At 35.9% G+C, this 19,637-nt stretch overlaps 1 protein-coding gene and 1 pseudogene across 1 annotated transcript; both read right to left on the reverse strand.

Annotated features, from left to right (window-relative positions):
• Positions 1–3,001, reverse strand: part of LOC145557386 (benzyl alcohol O-benzoyltransferase pseudogene) — a 51,487-nt pseudogene extending 48,486 nt beyond the window's left edge.
• A 12,907-nt stretch (positions 3,002–15,908) lies between these two features.
• Positions 15,909–17,184, reverse strand: LOC145557387 (DNA polymerase epsilon subunit B-like). The gene is made up of 5 exons (XM_081618568.1): positions 17,092–17,184; positions 16,482–16,577; positions 16,269–16,399; positions 16,068–16,166; positions 15,909–15,981 (listed from the first exon to the last, which is right to left on the reverse strand). The coding sequence occupies exons 2-5, from the start codon at positions 16,521–16,523 to the stop codon at positions 15,909–15,911; spliced, it is 345 nt and encodes a 114-aa protein (XP_081474694.1). The 5' UTR covers positions 16,524–16,577; positions 17,092–17,184.
• Between the last annotated feature and the right edge of the window lie 2,453 nt (positions 17,185–19,637).

The following is a 19,637-nucleotide window of genomic DNA, read 5'->3' on the forward strand; positions in this document are numbered from 1 at the left end:
TATTGTACTCACAACAGTTCATAGATCATTAAACTTATATTGATCAATAATTATCTAACTCTTATTCTGAAGCCTGTTAAGGCCTAATAGATGAAACTCCTCTTCACAAAAAAAATAAAACAAAAAAAAAATGTAATTAACTTATATTGAACTCATACAGCAGATTATTGTACTCATTGAAGTCAGACAACACCTAATATGAACTAATAATTGCATAAGCCACTTACAGTGCGCACTTGCCAAGTTTGTCAGGGATCTTGCTCATTATATGCCATATGCACCAACGATGAATCGTGTTTGGCATGACTTCAGCTAGGGGCCTCCGCATAGCTGCCGCTTGGTCAGTCAAAATGGCACTAGGAGCTTTGTTTTTCATACAAGCTAGCCACTGCTGAAATATCCACCGAAAAGTATCGCAGTCTTCATGAGAAACAAGAGCACATCCCAACAACAACGATTGCCCGTGGTGGTTCACACCAACAAAGTTCGCAAATGGGAACTCGTACTCATTTGTTAGGTATGTTGCGTCGAAGCATACCACATCCCCAAAGTCCTCATAAGCAACCCTACTTCTTGCATCCACCCACATCACATCCTTAAGCCTCCCTTCTTCATCCAACCGTTGGGCATGGAAAAAATTTTGGTTGTCGGATTGCATTTTTCCAAAAAACTCCATCATTGCCACCGAGTCCCCTCCAACCATCTTCAACCGCTTTACCTTGTACACCTCATGTTGTAAGTCTTTGACGGTGAGACGCATTTTTTCCAGTCCTTTTCGTTTGGATGCCATGCAACCGTGTATTTGAGAAACTGGTACACCTAGCTCATAGTAATCCATCAACGTCCTCCTCAATGATGGGGTCAGGTGCTTCATGCGGTACTCCTTCATAAGCTTAGAATTTGCTGGATCAATCTGGTGATTATGCTCTAGGTGCACTGTCTTCAACACCCACAAGCCATCTTCATTCATTCTAGCATAAACACGGGCCTCACATTCACACTTTTTCGAAGTCCTCATCATACAACGTAACTGATCCTCACATACCACCCCATCAACTAAACCACCTTAACCTCCAACACCCATTGCCTTTGCCCTCTTCTTGGCTTCCCTCCTAGCCCTCATGTCTGGTTTTCCGCAACACTCACACTTCCACGTGTTAGCTATTCTTTTTTTCCTGTTGTCCTTCTTACAATTTACACCTTGAACCCTAGACACTCCAAACCCCATCTGCTCAGCATACTCCTTATAGTAGGCTTCAACATCTTCCGAAGACGGGAAGACCATCCCTTCCTTAGGCTCTTCAATTACTGTCATGTCATTGCTACCAACTGCCATATCGTTGCTACCAACCATAGTGTGAGTTGTCTGAATTGTATTCAAGGGGGATAAATACCCAACATTCATGTTAACATCTTCACTAACACTATCTGCAACAACTGTGTCTTCTAAAACCTCCATATCAATACCCTCCAACATATCAATACCCTCCAACATATCAATGTTACTCCTCTTGACCTTAACTCCACTGCCCCTATCACCAACACCAACATTACTGCCCCTTATAACATCTTCACTAACACTATCTGCAAGAACTATGTCTTCTATACCCTCCATATGAATATCCTCCTAAACTTAACTCCACTCTTATAACATCAAAAACAATTCACTTCCACCCTTCAAAAGCAGAACACCAACAGAATTATGATACAAATTGAAACAATCATAACTCTCCGAACAAAGTACGACAATTCAACCAACACGTTTTGGCATCACACAAGACTATAACACAGTTTTATAAAGTATGAATTGAATTTTTATCCAAAATCAATCAGCAATTATCAGAACTTCAAACCCCATTATAACAGATCGCATTACATATCATTATTGTACAAATTAAAACAACCATAGTCTGTGTAACTACAACCAATTTAAAAAAGTATGAAAAATCGACCAAGACAACACCAACACGCTTTTGCAGTAACAAGACAACAACACATTCTCATATTTTCCATTTTACACCCTTTAAACCAAAATCAATCACCCATTTTCAGCCAATTTGTACCATTTCAACATAGGAATGTCAACGCATAACCCCATTACTTTCAATTATTCTGATTTCGGTCTCAATTGTGAATTCAATTTGACCAAAACCCTAGAACCAGAACAACAGATCAGAACAAAAATTAACATGAAGGGACGAAGAAGAAAGAATAGAAAACTTCACCAACCTGTTATCTTCGACGGATTTCCGACAACTTGAAGACCCAATTAAGTCATCTGGGCAGGTGAGGAGAGGTTAGGAGCCCTGATAGAGTTGAGGAGAGCTGTGAGCTAATTCTGAAAGTGGTGAGAGGAGCTCAGCTAATTCTGTTATTCCGTTTTCTTGTTACGCCATTATTCAACCAATTTGACACATAAGCTGTCCCCACGAAATCCGACTCAGCATCTCAGTAAGTGGAAAACATCAAAATATTTTCAAAACTGCCATTGTGAGGAACAACCTTGTTTCTCATGATGAGCAACTGGGGCTCGCTCGAAAACAAGTACCTGTGCAATGAGCAAGGGAGTGCCAAGCATTCCATTTGTACCAGGAATGTCATAAAGCAAATCTTCCAAAGGAAATGGAGGATGAATTTCATATCCGAAATCCTCTAGCGTTGCATCTGCCTCAGCCTCGATAAAGGGCACGCCTTCACCATTGCAATCGACAATGAGCTTCCTCTTAGGCCCTTCTACTAGTCGTCCAGCATAGGGGTAGAAAAACACAAGAGCCTTAGCCAAAGCATCCTTGATTACTTTCACCGGGTCTTTCCCCTCCATGGAAGGGTCAAACCGGTAAAACATTATGCCTGGCATTTGAAACCGAAGACCCTCTTGGTCATCGATATCTGAGAGTGGTTTTAGCTCTTGTGGTGTTGGCTCAGCCGGGCACACTAGCTCTCGCTCCCCTCGTGCAACGTTTAACACTAGGGGAGTCGTGTCTTGTGCCATAAGAGCCATAATAAATGGTTGTGTAGTGTATGAAGATTATTTAGCTAGTTGTATAAAATAAGAGTACAAACTAAGTTATTACGGAGTATGAATTTTGATGGTGTTAGATAAATGCATGGGTTCACGTCTATTTATAGATGTAGGAAGTGCATTGTTTAATACTTCCTCTGCTTTTTTTTTTTAATAGTTGCAACACTTTTATTTTCACGCATGTCGATGCATGTTTTTAATCGTTAATTTGTTTAATTACCAATATGTATAAATTATAAACATTAGATATTAAAAATGTATAAGTCGAGACGCATCAAATAAGATCTCACATGACTATATTTTTATTTAAGTATAAATCATTCAACTTAATTAAAGTGAAACACATAAGTGTAAAAACACATGAATAGTGTAAAAGTCAAACTGTTACAACTTCAAAAAATAAAAAAAAAAATAAAAAATTAAAAACTGAGGAAGTATATATTTTTTTTTGGTGTTTAGTGAGCCAGGCAGGGGTGAGATTCAATCCCAAGATCTCTTGGAACCGGGAGGAAAGCTCTAACCACTTGAGATATCCCTCACTCTCTGAGGAAGTATATATTAAATCAACAAAAGTAAAGTAATTGGCTTAATTACATTTGGATTAGTTTTAAGATTAGGTTAGTGTTTTAGGCCACGTGAACGCTGAACAATACTAGCTATCTATTTTGTTAGTAGATAATTAACAAAGATGGGTGGAATTGAGCTTTCATGTGCGTGGCTGCGGGAATATGCGGTGATGTATATCATCAAAGTTGTGTGGGTGCAATTCATATAAAAAGACCAAAAAAAATTAATAATATTGCAAGTTGCTTGCATGCAATTTATCCGTAATAACCAGAGAAAAAAAAAAAATTAAAAACTATGGGAATGTCATAAGAAAAGTCAAGTTGAACTAACAAATGTAAATTAGAAAATCTTAATTTAAAGCAATATATGTACCATATGGGTGTAATCAATTTTTATTTTATTTTTTTATTTTTTTGACAAAACAATTTTTATTTTATTTTGAATAGGATTAGAGAGTTGTAATCTATTTTATATCTCTAACCTATATGAATCATATGATAAAGACTCACCACCATATCTTGACAATTTTTTAATTCTTGGAAATTTTGTCAAATATAAACGATCAATTAGCTCTAAATAAGTCAACCTTTTAATTAACTTAAAACAAGTTAACCTTTATAAGGTATTTTCTGTAAATGAGGTTTTACATTTTTTTTTTTTTTTTTTTTATGAAAACAATTTTTACATGTTAAAAACCCGTTAAATAAGGTAATATGACACGCGTCATAATTTTATTAATCTAGCTTATAAAATTCTAATTTAAACTTTTTAAACTTAATTTTAGAAAAAAATAAAAATAAATAACACCTTCTCTCTCCTCCCCTTCACTCCTTCACCGCCCCTTTCTCTCTCCTCCTTAATTAAACCATCATTAACAACACCTCATTCCCATCACCCCTTCCACCTTCAATACACCCAAAACACCTCCGATCTAACCTACACCTGCATAGACGCATAGCTACTCCTAACAACCCATGTGCTTCCTCCTCCTCTTTACACCCCTACTTCCTTACTCAAGGGTGGCTGCGGTGGCGCCTTTGCTGGAAGGAGGGAAAAGATGCGAGCTGAGGTGGAAGCTAAGAAAGTAAGAGTGGTGGAGGGAAAATGGTGAAGGGGGAAAGTGTTGCAATGGAGGTGCATTGCTGGTGAAATATGGCGGCAACCGGGGTAGTAGGGATATTTCTACAGTGTCATTTTTCAATAAATGACACCACAACATAATGATGTGTCAAGTTATAATTGGCTGATTTTTAATTTATTTTTAAAAGGCTAAATGTATTATACATGTATATATGCTTGTAAATACATGTATTTATATAAAGAATACATTAATTTCCAATTAAATACATGTATATATGCTTGTAAATACATGTATTTTAAATAATCATTTCCAAAACTTAAATTATAATTAAAATTATGAAAATCAAACTTTGAAAAAAAAAACTGCAAATCAAATACTCCCGTATTCAGTGTTCTTCAATTGACAATGGTGTTCATCACGTTAATGGCCAATTTTTTTTTATGATATCTCTCCTGGGCAATTAGGTGCAGCGATTAGATTGCAAATTCCGGTGACTCTTCCGGCGCACGTAGATCAAGCGAAGGTTCAAGGCGACGGCTCTAGGTTCCGACGAATTTTCAAGCGGTTTTAGGCGTATTTTAGGTGCGTTTTTTGTGCTTTTATATGGGTCTTTCTGAGTGGGTTTCTTGATTGGTTTTGGGGTGGGTTTCTGGTGCGGTTTTGGTCAATTTTAGGAAGGTTTCAGGCGAATTTCTCAGGAATGATATGGTCAGTTTTCTGGCGGTTTTCAGGCAATTTTTCCGACAGTCATTCTTCATCTTCGGCAACATATCCATGATCCTATTTTTAATTATAAGTATATTTTCGAAACTTTATCAATATTATAAAATAGATTTTCATAATTTATGAAATGATCGATGAACGATGATGAATGATGGATGATGAACAATGAACGATGATGCATGAACGATGATAAACGATGAACGATGATGAACAATTTTGACTTAGATGGGAATTTAATTTTATGATTTCTAATTATAATTATAAATTCGAAAATTAATTTTAATTATAAAACTAGATTTTCATAATTTATAATTATATATTTCTAACAAAAATACATGTATGAAAAAGTACAAAAAAAAATACAATTTTAATACATTTTGGACATTAAAAATAATTCAAAATGAAAAAAAATACAAAATACAAACCAATCAAATTTTGCCACATTAGCAAGTTGTGGTGTCATTTTTAAAGAATGACATTGTAGAATTTTTAGGGGTGGTAGTGGATAGGTAGATGACGACAATAGAAGGTGAAGTATTCTTTTTGGAAAAAAATAAATTAAATTTACTTGTTGGACAGGTTGTAGGTCGTCATTTGGCCTAATTAAAAATGATGTCTTATAAAGACCAACTCATTCTTAAATAATCAATAGATTGACTTATTTTGAGATAACCGTGCAAAGATTGGCTTATTTTTGATAAATTTTCCTTTATTTTTTAAATAGGAAAAATTAGTTTTATTAATCCCAAATTTGAACCATTTACTATGAATAATGGTGGCTTCGAGCTTCATCCTGTTTTTAGGTTGACGAGTGAAGACTCCCAGAGATCTTCCTTCCTTAGCTAGAAACAATACAATCTTGACTTTCTTTCCTTAAGCTTCGCATATAAGACATAGTGTCCGAGCCTTTATTAAGACGGGCGCCCGTTCCCACCACGCTCACGGCCCGGCTGGCCTGCCAGCGGTAGTGGGAATTATCCCGTTCCCTGGTCAAAGACTTAGGCAGCCAGAAGGACATGCCTTTGACTTTCTTACTTCAGACAACAAGCGAGCGTACCTTTGTTCGCTTCTTCTCCACCAAGCACGATTTTAAGGAGCTGTGCCAACTTCTTGGGTTTCGGGCGGAAAAAGCGGACGTGGGGACTCGGGTCGGAGCGCAGCGTAACTAAAAGAGCGTTGAAAGTACGTCAAAACCTCAATTGCACAGGCAAGAAAAATACAAGAACCGGGCGTAAAACCTAGCTCAAAGCACCAAAGCCCCAAAAGGGCCTCGGAGAGCTCTACCGCCCACCTTAGCAGCCTACAGCTTCTCCCTGTCGATAACTTCGTACCAAGGTTGAGGGGCATTTTCTTTCAACAGGACATATGACCAATCAATGACGACCCTTGCTCGATATCCCACACTAAATAACTCCCCCCTTCCCCACCCGATAAAACACCACCCGAATCGAAATTAAAAACATAGTACAATATAAGACTGGTGGAGAGATTGAGAGATAAACAAGTGGGATTTATTTAATTTGTTAGGTGTGGTCTGTAGTGGTTTAGAAAATTTTATTTATTTTTTGGATCAATCAAGGCTTGCACGTGTCAAGTATTCTGTTATAATTCTTATAATAGATTGTTGTCTTTTGTTCACCGATCATGACCTGATAGAAGAAAACACCCTCAAAGTTGGGATTATTAGAATATACTTGATAGTTGAGATTAATAAAAGTAATTGGTTCAGAGTTGGAAAGACTTGCGTGGACCTGGTCCATAATAATGTTATTGTGGACCCGAGATTTATACACACGCAACTGACATTATACTGAACATAGTGACCCTTAGTTTTTACATATAGTAACCTTATTTTTAACATAGTAACCTTTATTAAAACTAGTATAACGTTTAATATTATTCTGAACTTAAAGTACAACGTTATGACCCTAATTTTAATAGTGACCTTTATTAGTCATATTAACCGGTATATAAAATATTTCATTAAAATAATTAACCTCTTATAGCCTATATATTACCAAAATGGCTTTTATTTCAACGTAGAGACCTTTTTCTGTTATAGTGACCCTTTTTTTTTTTTACTAATAAAACAACCATAATTTCCCTAATGTTAGTGGTCCACAATAAATTAGTGTAAACCAGGTCCATTTAAGAATTTGTATGGGAATAATAATACCAATTTTTCCTTTAAATACTCTCTTCATTTTGAATTGTGTATCTCATTTAAAATTTTTAGAGATATAATTTGTTAGTTTAGATGAACTACTCCGAGAGGAGGGGTGAATAGTAGTAGGTTCCAATTGTTAAACTTATGTAAAATTTAAAAAAAAAAACATAAAAGGAACATAAAGAACACAGCAAGATTTTACGAGCTCGCACTACTAGAAATAGGCCTATTTCATATGGATTTGTTCCAACGGACACCTAATTCCGTCGGAAACATAGGAAATTTCGACGGATTTTTATTCCGTCGGATATTTACGACGGATTTTAAGATCCGTCGAAAATCCATCGAAAATTTCCGACGGTATATAAGTCCGTCAGAATATATAGGCTTTCCGACGGAATTTTTCGTCGGAAATGTAATTTTCCGACGGAATTAAAATACGTTGGAATATATTTTTTAAAAAAATTCAAACCCTAATATTCAGCCCCCCTTTTATTTCACCCTCAGCCGTTTTTTTTCACTTCCCCCTTTTCGTTCATTCTCTCTCCTTTCTTCTGATGTTTCTTTCTCTTCTTTCCTCTCCTTCTCCCTCCTCTTTCTCTCTCCTTCTCCCTTCTCTTTCTCTTCTTTCTCCGTCATCTCACCTATGACCGTCGTCGTCTCACGCCGCTGCCACCCCTATAAATCCCCTTGCCGCGCCAATTGTCTTACGTTTTTTATTTTATACGGTTTTTAAAGTTAAATTCGATAGTCAAAATTCTAGATCTGAAGTTTTTATTGTCGAATTAAGCCTTATTAACCTAAATTTGGTGAAATTCAAAGCTAATTTCATAATTAAAGGTATGTTTTGATGTTTTTAATGTTCTTTCTTTTGTTTTAAAGTTTTTTTTTTTTTAAAAAAATAATGGGTTCTGGTGGCTCGTTTGTGGTTTTAGGGTCAGTTTAAGGGTGGGTCTAGGGAGGTGGTGGGTGCCTCCAGGACCAAAGGCTAGGATTAGGGTAGGGTGGGTTAGGGTTGTGAGAGAAGGTTGGTTTGGTCAGGGTTCGGTCAGGTCTGGGTTAGGGGTTTGGGTGTTTTAGGTCGGGTCTGGGTTAGGGGTTTGGGTGTTTTAGGACGGGTCTGGGATAGGGTTTGGGTCTGGGTTAGGTTTTGTTTTGTGGAGTGGGTTAATTTAGTGGGTGACGGTTAGGGTTGAATGGGCTAAGGTGTTGGTAGATCTGGGTTATTGGGTTAGGGTCGTGGTGGGTCTGGTTGGTGGGTTCGTTCGGGTTAGGTGGGTTAGGGTTGAATGGGTTAAGGTGGTGGTGGCGGCTTAGGGTCTGGTTGGTTTAGATGGTGCAGTGCGTGGTGGCGGATTGTGGGGTGGAAGTGGGGGTTGGACATGGTGGTGGGTAGGTTTTTTTTTTATTTTTTTGGTAGAAGTTTCCGACAGAAATTCCGTCGTAATATTCCGACGGATTTCTTTTCTGTCGGAAATTTACGAAGGACTTTCCCGGGCCGGAATATGTCTTCTAATGCATGATTTCCGTCGGAAATTCCGTCGGAAAAGTTCTTCCGACGGAAATTCCGTTGGAAAAGGCCCTTTTTCCTACAAAGAGTTTTCCGACGATAGGTTCCGACGGAATTCTGTCGAAAACCCTATTTCCGATAGAAAACAGGGAGTTTCAGAGGGATTTTTTCCGTCGAAAATCGGCACTTTTCTAGTGGTGTCGATGAAACCTTCCAAGGCCTAACTGGAAATAAAACATTGACCCTTCTCGGGACTTTCAAACAAACTCCACTATAATAGGCAACTTTCCTAGTACAACCTATTATTACAAACCTTTCTCACAAGTTCCTCCAAGGGAACTTGCTACCTGATAGGAACCTATCCTACCCAACCTAGGTCCCACTTAGGTTCACTCATCACTCCTCGAGTGCCTACTCTCAGCTTCCTCTCTGAAGCTCACTCACTGTGCTCTCAGCTACCACTTGAATTTTAGAGAATTCAAACTCCTATACTCAAATGTGAATTGTCAAGAATTCAATAACACCCCAAAATCAATTACAACACAAAGACTCACTCTAACACATAAATGGAAAGCTACACATCATGAAACCCGAAATCAAAATGATAAAGCTTAAACCTTTGGCAAACTCATTACTAAAATTCAGCCAACTTGCGACATTATAGTAAAAACGGTCGCAATTAATAATTGCGACCGTCAACGGTCGTAATTAATAATTGCGACCGTCAACGGTCGTAATTAATAATTGCGACCGTCAACGGTCATAAGGTGGTTGTCGTTATTCACGTGGTCGTAGAAAATCATTATTGCGACCGTTTGACAGTCGCAGATTTTTTGCGACCGTTATTATTATTATTAACGACTGTTTAGAAAACGGTCGCAAAAATTAAAAATTGTGACTGGTTATATCAGCGGTCGCAATTTTTGGAATTAACGACCGCCATAAGCCGTCGCTAAAAATTTAAAAAAAAAAACAAAAAAAAAATCGCACTACTGTACTTCACATCCAGCCTCACCAACCACCGAAACCACCTTAACCCACCACCACTGCCAACCCAAACCACCTTTACCCACCACTTTTGCCCACCCTAACCACGAAAACCCACTGCCGCTCACCTGAAACCACATAACCCACCACCACCGCTGTAGGCGTCGTTCAAAGTGCGCCTACGTTAAAGCATGTGTGAATATGCTTGACACTCATAGGAAGTGGGAATTGACATAATACAATTAGGGACAAGGAACGTAGGGAGCTGCGAACAAGTTTTTAAGGAACTTGTAAACCGTTCACGGATCATAAAAGGCAACCACGATAAAGGGACAACAAAGGCAACAACGATTGACCCGTGAAGGTTACACCCCATTCATAATCCATGAGATTACTAACTCCATATGGTTCGGAACCACGAAAGGAGGATCGGGGATGATGGTACGAAGTCAGTCATGGAGTCACATTCGCCCGTATTGGCCTCTACTCGATTCTTATAGTGAAAAATGATTCATGCGATCTCAAAGGCATACAAACAAAGATTCAATTTTCTCCAAACTATTATTATGCTAAACTGGTTTAATATTAATGCAACACATAATTCTAAAATATTGTGATCACTTGATTAAACAACAAGATTAAAAAGGAAACTAAACCGGTTGTCCAAATTATCTTATTAGGCGTGATTTTCAATTACATATTCCCTTTAAACATGCAATATGGTGATCAATAAAAAATAATAGAAAAAACATTAATATTGGAAGCAATTTAACAATAATAACGTTAGTCAAATCAAATAATAAAATAACCTAATCATGATACTAGCAATAAGAAAATAAAATAAGAGTAATTAAATTAATTAATTACTCACATTCCGCGCGTTCCTTTAAATTGCTACATCATGAATAAACTGTTAGTAACTTCAATAAAAAAAAAATATAAAGCAAATTGAAACAATTAAATTAAATAAAAAGTAGAGTTGAATTGGTCTAAACCCTCAGTTAATTCTACCTTTCACGCCTTGGTATAAGTATAGAACTTTGGGTTAAGTATAAACTCCTTGATGTGCTTAAGGGAAGAATGGTGTAATTAGAAATATAGATTTAAGGCTTAGAATATGAGAGAGAAAAAGAAGAGAATGATTTTTGGTGTAAAAGAGAGGAAGAGATAATGATTTGATGATCAAGATTGTTGATGATTGAAAAAGGGGTGATATGACCTCTATTTATAGAGAAAAAAGAGGGTCGAAGAATCAAGAAAAGATAAGAATTCGAAGGATAAAACTCTTGCGATAGACAACAGTTTTTTCAGTTTTTGTTTTTATCATATCTTTTGATCCAGAAATTGGAATAAGATGAATAAGATATAGTTGGAAATCTCTTGAAGTCTACATTCTAATCCAATTAGAATCAGATTAAAATATTTTATAGAATAAAAGATATGGACGAAATAGTGAGACAATGTCAGTTTTGGATAGAGTTTGACATTTTATTCATATCTTTTCCGTTATAGCTCGGAATTGATATTATAATATATCATTGGAAAGAAAATTTCAAGAGATATCCAACCATATAAGATTAAGATAAAAACTATGAGGCAAGAAAATAATATCTGTCTATTTTTGAATATCTTTCAATTCGAATAAAATTAGAACTTTAAAAAAAAAGGAGTTTTATTCAATTTCAAACTCTTTTATCTTATCTTTTCAAAAAGGATAATTAAAATCTTTTAGAAACTTATAGAAGCTTCTAATTAATCCTAATTGGTTTAGGAATGGGATTAAATAATTTGGACCCTCCATGTGATCATTGGGTCGTAGGTAAGGTAGGCTTAGGTTCGGTTTGGGCTCAGTTTAATATTTTGGCCATAACTTATTCGTTATAACTCGGATTTGGGCTTATAATATATCGTTGGAAAGCTCTTTTAAAGCTCCATCCAACTATTCAATCATTGAACCCAGACAATGGACCAAAATAAACTGGATTAAACGTTTTATAAAAAGGACACGGAATGAATTATTTTAAAGGACACGAAATGAATTATATTGGGTGTAAAGGCACGAAAAGTGGAAAATAAGTTATGGTTTGGGGAAATGGGCTAGTATTTGGGTTGGTTTATGAAATGGAAATATGGATTTAAGCACTCCAATATTAAATACTCAACCCGACCAATAATGGCGATGAAAGGTTGTTCATCATCGGGTTTGGTTTTGGGGAGACATTTTTAGGTGTCTACAACCGCCAACCCAAACCACCTTTACCCACCACAACTCCCCACCCTAACCATTAAATCAACCGTCGCTCACCTTAAACCACCTCAACCCCACGCCGCTCACTCGAAACCACCTCAACACCGCTTACCCGAAACCACCTCAACCCAACGCCGCCCACAAAATTATAAAAAATTATAAACAATTAAGAAAATTACTCACAAAATCAGAAATAAAATTATACAATAATTATACAAATTACAAAAAATTACCCACAAATCAGAAACAAAACAATAATATAAATCTTTCAAAAATTATAAACTAAAATTACAATAAAACCACACAAATCAGCAATAAAACAATAATATAGATCTTTTAAAATTAAAAACTAAAATTACAATAAAACAATTATACATAATCAGAAATTAGAAACAATAAATCTAGATCAATAATATAACAGATCTAGAAAACCTTGACTTCTCTTAGGCTCGTTCTTGTGACGGTGGAGGTCTTGTTACAGTGTGTGGTCGTGACGGTGGCAAGCAGCGTGGAGGAGAGAGAAATCGCCGGTGAAGCTTATGATTGAGCCAAAGCTTGAATGAGCAGCGATTTCCGGCTTCTTATTCTTCAATTCTCAAGTGCTTTGCTTCATTTTTCGGCAATGGGATTTAGAGAATTAGGAGATGAGAGTGAAAGAGGAGAGGCGTGAGAAGGATAGAGTGGAGATAAGGAAAATGAAGGAAGAGGGTCGGCTGAGAAGAGAGAGAGAGAAGAGGGAGAGTGGCTGTTAACCAAAAAAAAAATATAGGGTTAGTTTGGGTTGGGAAGCTTGAGCCCCTTATATACCCTACTTTAAAATTTTAGTAAATACACAATTACGACCGCTAAAACGGTCGCAAATCTGCGACCGCCTTAAAAACGGTCGCAAATGTTATAATCTGCGACCGCCTTAAAAACTGTCGTAATATTCGCAATTTGCGACCGTTTTTGGCGGTCGCAATAGAATTGTTTTTATTTAGAATTATTTTTAACATGTATATTATTTTAAAGAAATTTTTAAATACCCTTGCGACTGTTAAATAGCCTAAAAACGGTCGCAAATCTGCGACCGCCTCAAAAACGATCACAAATATTATAATTTGCGACCGTTTTAATGACGGTGGTAAAAAAACGGTCGCAATTTGACCGAATTTTAGTAGTGACTTACTCTTAAGCACTAAGTGGTTTTCACGCTTAAAACTCTCACTTTACTTCACTGCATCATTTCTATATTTATAGAAGTTCCTCAGCTCACAAAGTAGGGTTTAGGCAAAATGATAAGTTCAAACAGAAATTCATTCTTTTCATTTTAAAACTGAAACTAAACAGATTTAATTTCGTGTTTAAGAAAACCTTTTTCCAATTAAATTCGTTTTATTTAAAAGATAAAGTTTTATGAAAAAGATAAAACTGAGTAAACCAGATTTTAGAAGATAAAATCAAATAAATACTTTTTCATAAACTTGTGATTATCTTATACGAATTAATGACCTTGCCAAGCTTTATCTGATTTCTAATAAGTCTCATGCATAACAACCAAATATATGTTTATTTCAACCTAGAAAAACAAATTTATCTTTAATACAACCTAAGTTATGAAGTCCTTCTTTTGGGTTGATATCTCGAGCTCTGCTCTGATCCTTGGTTGTTGAGGTTTGCCCCAACATTACACCGAAATCAGGTCGTTACCACCCGTTGCAAAGTTCCTCTCAGGGAACTCCTTGAAGTTCCATTTCTGGAACTCTTCTTCTGACTTTACTTATCATCATATATGGACCTTCTAAAGTTCATCTACTTCAGTTCCTACTTCAACCCCCAGACACTACAAGAAAAAGGGTAATGAGCGACGGCCAAAGTAGTCGCAAATCCGTCGCAAAAATGGATTTGCGACGGATTTGCAACTACTTTGGTTCGTTGCCAAAGACCTCGTCGCAAATCAATTTTTGCGACTAATTTTTGGACAGTTGCAAATTTAGCGACGGATTTGCAACGCCTTTGCAACTACCATTTAGCGACTAACTTTCAAATTTTAGCAACTAAATTATTGTCCGTCGTAAAATATTTGCGACGGATTAGCAACTACTTACGAAACAAATTTTTGCGACTACAAAACTAATTATTTGTGACAGATTAGTGACTACTGAGACTAATGATTTTGCAACTAACCAATCAGTCTCTAAACCAAATTTGCAGTCGCTAAATATTTGCGACTGACGATCAATATTTGAGACCATAATTTAGCGACAACCAATATCAATCACAAAAAAAAAGGTACCCACGCATAAATTCAAATAACCAAAATGTTAAGTTTATTCAAATATCCAAAACATCATCAAATTTGTATCAATGTATTAAAAAACAATATTTAACTCATATGACTAATTGTTTCAAAAGTCACCTCCCATATAAAGAAAGCTACTTCAAATAAGAACCAATAATGACGATGTAAAAAAAAATCAGTTGTTCACAAAATTACCACCAAGAAAATAAAAATCACTTAGTTGTATCACGAGAGCGGGTGACTTTAGGCATAGGAGGCTTACAAGGACGGTAACCTTGTTTGACAAGTGATACCATTTCCTGCAATGTTTTTTGCATAGCTAATTTTTCCTTTTTCCATGTAGCTTTTTCGATCTCATGATTTTCAACGAATTCCTTAGCATATTTTAAGCTCTCTGCCGCTATTTTTTGGCTTTCTTCTACCTTATTATGGTTTTCTTCTGCCATCTTCTTTAATTCTTCAACTTGAGAGCTTAATTGAGAAATCATGGAAGGAGTAGAAGATGATGCTGTAAGTTGAGAAGCAAGATCGCTCTTGTAATACATTTGTGAAGCACTCCCTAAACCGTAAACTTTCCCTTTCTTTTGCCCACCTACAACCTCCAAATAGACTTTGTCGGGGTTTATCTCAATTCCTTTGTTCTTAATTTCCTCAAGTTTTTCCATATATTCTCCCTGCATTAAGATATGTATTAGTAACTATGATCTCAAATGTTAAAACTTAAAAAGACTAAAAACATCAAAAAAAACAAAAAACAAAAAAAACAAAAAAAAAAAAAGAAGTTAAAATAAAAAATGCAACACTTATAGCAAAATAATTTATGTAAGCAAATATTGGTTAAGTCCCGTGCCATGCACGGTAATTTTTTTAATACATATCATTAGTTTAAGACTACTATTTAATTATAAAAAAACCTAATTGCAAAATAGGATGAAATTATGTGAGTAAACAAAAAATGACCAGCAGATATAAAGACGGTCAAAACAAGTAGAATGATAAGCTCACATGAGCAAAAGGGTCACTGGTTTCAGCAGATGAAGGGGGAATCAAGCATGATAAGCTCGTGCTCGTTAACATCAAAACAATAATTTATGTGAGTAAACAAAAAATGACCAGCAGATATAAAGACGGTCAGAACAAGTAGAATGATAAGCTCACATGAGCAAAAGGATCACTGGTTTCAGCAGATGAAGAGGGAATCAAACGCCGCATTCTGTACAAGAAGTCCCGTCGAAAAATTACAATTTCTTGAGAGTAATACTTTATTCTGTTTTCCAAACTAGGAAAACTAGTCAGGAATAGTCATAAAGTACATTATACTCTCATTCTACATGCTTAAAAAGCTCCATCGGATGTTTACTATAAGAGCACACCTTGGGAGAACAGACGAGGGGCCTGATAGTAATAACACTATAACATAAGAATGGACATTGGAGAATGAAATATATACAAGCAACAATAAGTCAATAAACAGAAATCACCTGCATGCATCATCAATGCTAGGAATAAATAAAAACCGGCTTTGCTCTAGTATTCGAGGATATTCAGCAATCATTTTACCAAGATTCCCAAACTGCGATCTTCGTGCAAAATTTTTTCATTCAAAGTTGTAAATGCATTAGTATCCTATAAATTATAAGTTAAAAGAGAGAAAGGAACAGGGATAAGCATTAACTCCTTACCTAAGCGAAGCAAAAGAATGAAATGATAGATTACATGGGGAAGAGCAGAAACTCCCCATGAATATGAACAAAGAAGGAACCACCTCCACAGCTTCATATCCCTCCAGAACTTCTTTCAGCTTTACCATAGTCTAAGAACAGGGATAATCGAGCTTCATTAAAATGATAAAGAAAGAAAACAGGAAACTAGTAGAAGTGTTAATATCCCATTACCTCTTCGTCATCTAGCCATATGTCAGAAAGTACCACAAACATGTCATTAACTGCTTATCTTTCCATATCATCTGTGAACCAATATTTGCATTGTTCCTGATGTACACAGGCCATTGAGAGGAGGAGAGCTGAACTAAATTAGACCTAAGCTTAATTGTAACTCTAATGTGAAGACAGTATGTAAAAAAAAAAACAAAAAACAATATTTCTGGATTCGCAATTGGCAATAGAAACCAAATTAAAATCAAAAATTGAAAAAAAAAACTCAATGATAACCCTAAAATTCGCAATTCCTAATTCTAGTTACTTACTACGTATTATTTTTAAGAATAACCCCTTATAACCCATAAACATAATCGAGAAATACTAATTCCTAATTCTAGTTACTTAAATTCGTATTATTTTCAAGAATAATTCTCGCATCTGTGATATTATCAGATTAAACCAATTTGCAATTCAATCAATAATCAGATTAATATCAATTCGCAATAGAAACCCAATTAAAATCAAAAATTGGAATAAAAACTCAAAGAAAACCCTAAAATTCGCAATTGACATAATGCAGTAAGAGAAAGATTGAATGGAAGGTAGGAAGGGGAAGAACGCGTACTTACCTGGGTGAAGTAGTGGTGGCGCAACGGCAGCAGAGGAAGACGACGGTGATGCTTGATTTGAAGTTCTGAACCTTTTTTTTTTTTTTTTTGAGGAAGAGTATGATAGTTCTTGTTTTTGACGGTGAATAAGAGTATAATACTAATTGATAATTCTTGTTTTTTTGGCGACAATAACCTTTTTTTTTTTCTTTTTTTTTAGAAATAAGGGGGGGTTTTTTTTTAATTATACTAAGGGTTTTTTTTTATTTCTTTTTAATAAATATTAAAAATAATAGTAGCGACTACCGTGTTAGTTGCAAATTATTACAAGAGCGTCGCAGATTAGCGACCGCATAGCAACTATTATAAATTCGGTTGCAAATTTTGTGACTACTCGTCTTTTTCTGTCGCAAAAATATTTTTTGCAACTGATTATTATGGTAGTCGCAAAATTCCGTTGCTAATTCACCTTTTTCTTGTAGTGGAGTTTACTAAACCTGCAAACATCACAACACTAGAAAATCCTTATTAGATGGAAATTTGCTCAATCACAACCATCATCATCAAAACCTCATAAGGGTTAACATACTACCTCCATTATAGGTTATGTGCAACGATTTGACATAAAGTAGAGAAGAAAAATGTCTAATCGTTGCACATAACCTGTAACGGAGGTAGTAATTACAATATAATAAGTTACATAGTACTTTAAAATATAGTCAAGTGGAATTTCTTAGATTCGTGGATAGTAACTTACCATTACTTATTTCGTACTTCCTCTTCCAAATAATATTGTAACAATAGGACTTTTGCATTATTCATCACTCTTGTTTAACCATATTAATTAAATAGGTCAGGTTAGTGTTGAGAATTCCAACACGAAAACAAACATGAATCAACCCGCTTAAGAAAATTAATTAATAATTTATTGAACGTATGATAAATATTTTGAGTGGGGCTAACATTTTTACCAATTATCATACGACAACGCGACATTAAACAAACATAAAAAATCTAACCGGGATACTTAGTGCTGTCAAATTTCAAACCAAAACCGTTTAACTGCCCGAAACAAACCGACCCAAATGAGAACTGAACCGATTAAAAACCGTTTTTTTGGAACCGAAAACCGACCCGAACCGTATGTGAATGAACCCGAAACCGAACCGATCTGAATAACGTTACACCGTATAAGAACCGAACCCGTTAATGAACCGAACCAGTTCTAAACCGAACTGAAATCAAACCGAGCCGAAAAAGAACCGAAACCGCTTTCAACCCGAAACCGTTTGAACCGGGATAAAAACCGTTTACACCGAACCAGTAACAACCCGCAACCCGTTTGCACCGAACTGTATATAAACCGAACCGTTTATAAACCGAACCGCTTGCAAACCGAATCGTTTAAGAACCGGACCGCTTATAAACGAATCGGATACAAACTGCTTACTATATAGATAATATTAAAATCAAGTTAAAATATGTTTTAAATGAAATTTAATTATCATAGTACAAAAAATCTTTCTGCCAAATTAATATTTATTGAAAATTTATTATCATAGTATAAAAATATCTTCCTGTCAAATTATTATCATAGTATAAAATATCTTCTTGCCACTAAAAATCCTCCTATCTGCCATAAACTGAACCGAAAAAGAACCAAACCAGTTATAAACTGAACCGAAAAAGAGACGAACCAATTATAAACTGAACCGAAAAAGAACCGAACTATTTATAAGCTGAACCGAAAAAAATCGAACTGTTTCTAACCCGAAACCGTTTCCTACCCGAAACTGTTTGAATCGGGATAAAAACCGTTTGCACCGAACCGTTAACAAACTGCAACCCGTCTGCACCGAACCGTTTATTACCCGGACTGTTTACAACCCGAACCGAATTAAAACCATTCAAGAATAAACCGAATCGATAACTATTTAAACCGAACTGAAACCGACCCGCGAGACACTTAAACGGATTTCAAACCGACCCGATTTAATACCGAACCGATTTCAAACCGAACCAAACCCGAACTGTTAAACCGTTTTTGATAGTGCTAGGGATACTTATAAGAGTTTTTGACACGTTTAGCACGACATGTTCGTTAAATGGGTCTGGATACTGTTGAAATCCTCAAATCCATTTAACTTCAAACATGAGCGCCAGAATGAATGTCAAATTAGAGAGAATAGAGTGAATAGAGTTTTCTGTGTGTTGTATTACAATATGTACGGTATATATATATATATATATACAACCTAGAAATAGAGATTAGGGCTTATACAGTGGCCCAATAGCTATATACAATATATCGCTCAACACCCCCCCTCAAGTTGGAGCATGCAAATCACAAATGCCCAACTTACCAAGTAAATACATGAACTGACTTTTACTCAAAGCCTTGGTGAATATATCCGCTAATTGGTCCGTTGTCTTCACATAAGACGGACTAATAATACCATCCTGAATCGCATCACGAAGATAATAACAATCCACTTCAATATGCTTGGTACGCTCATGGAAAACCGGATTCTTCGCAATATACAAAGCGGATTGATTATCACAA

Source organism: Chenopodium album, chromosome 9, assembly GCF_948465745.1.
Source record: "Chenopodium album chromosome 9, dcCheAlbu1.1, whole genome shotgun sequence".
NCBI lineage: Eukaryota > Viridiplantae > Streptophyta > Magnoliopsida > Caryophyllales > Amaranthaceae > Chenopodium > Chenopodium album.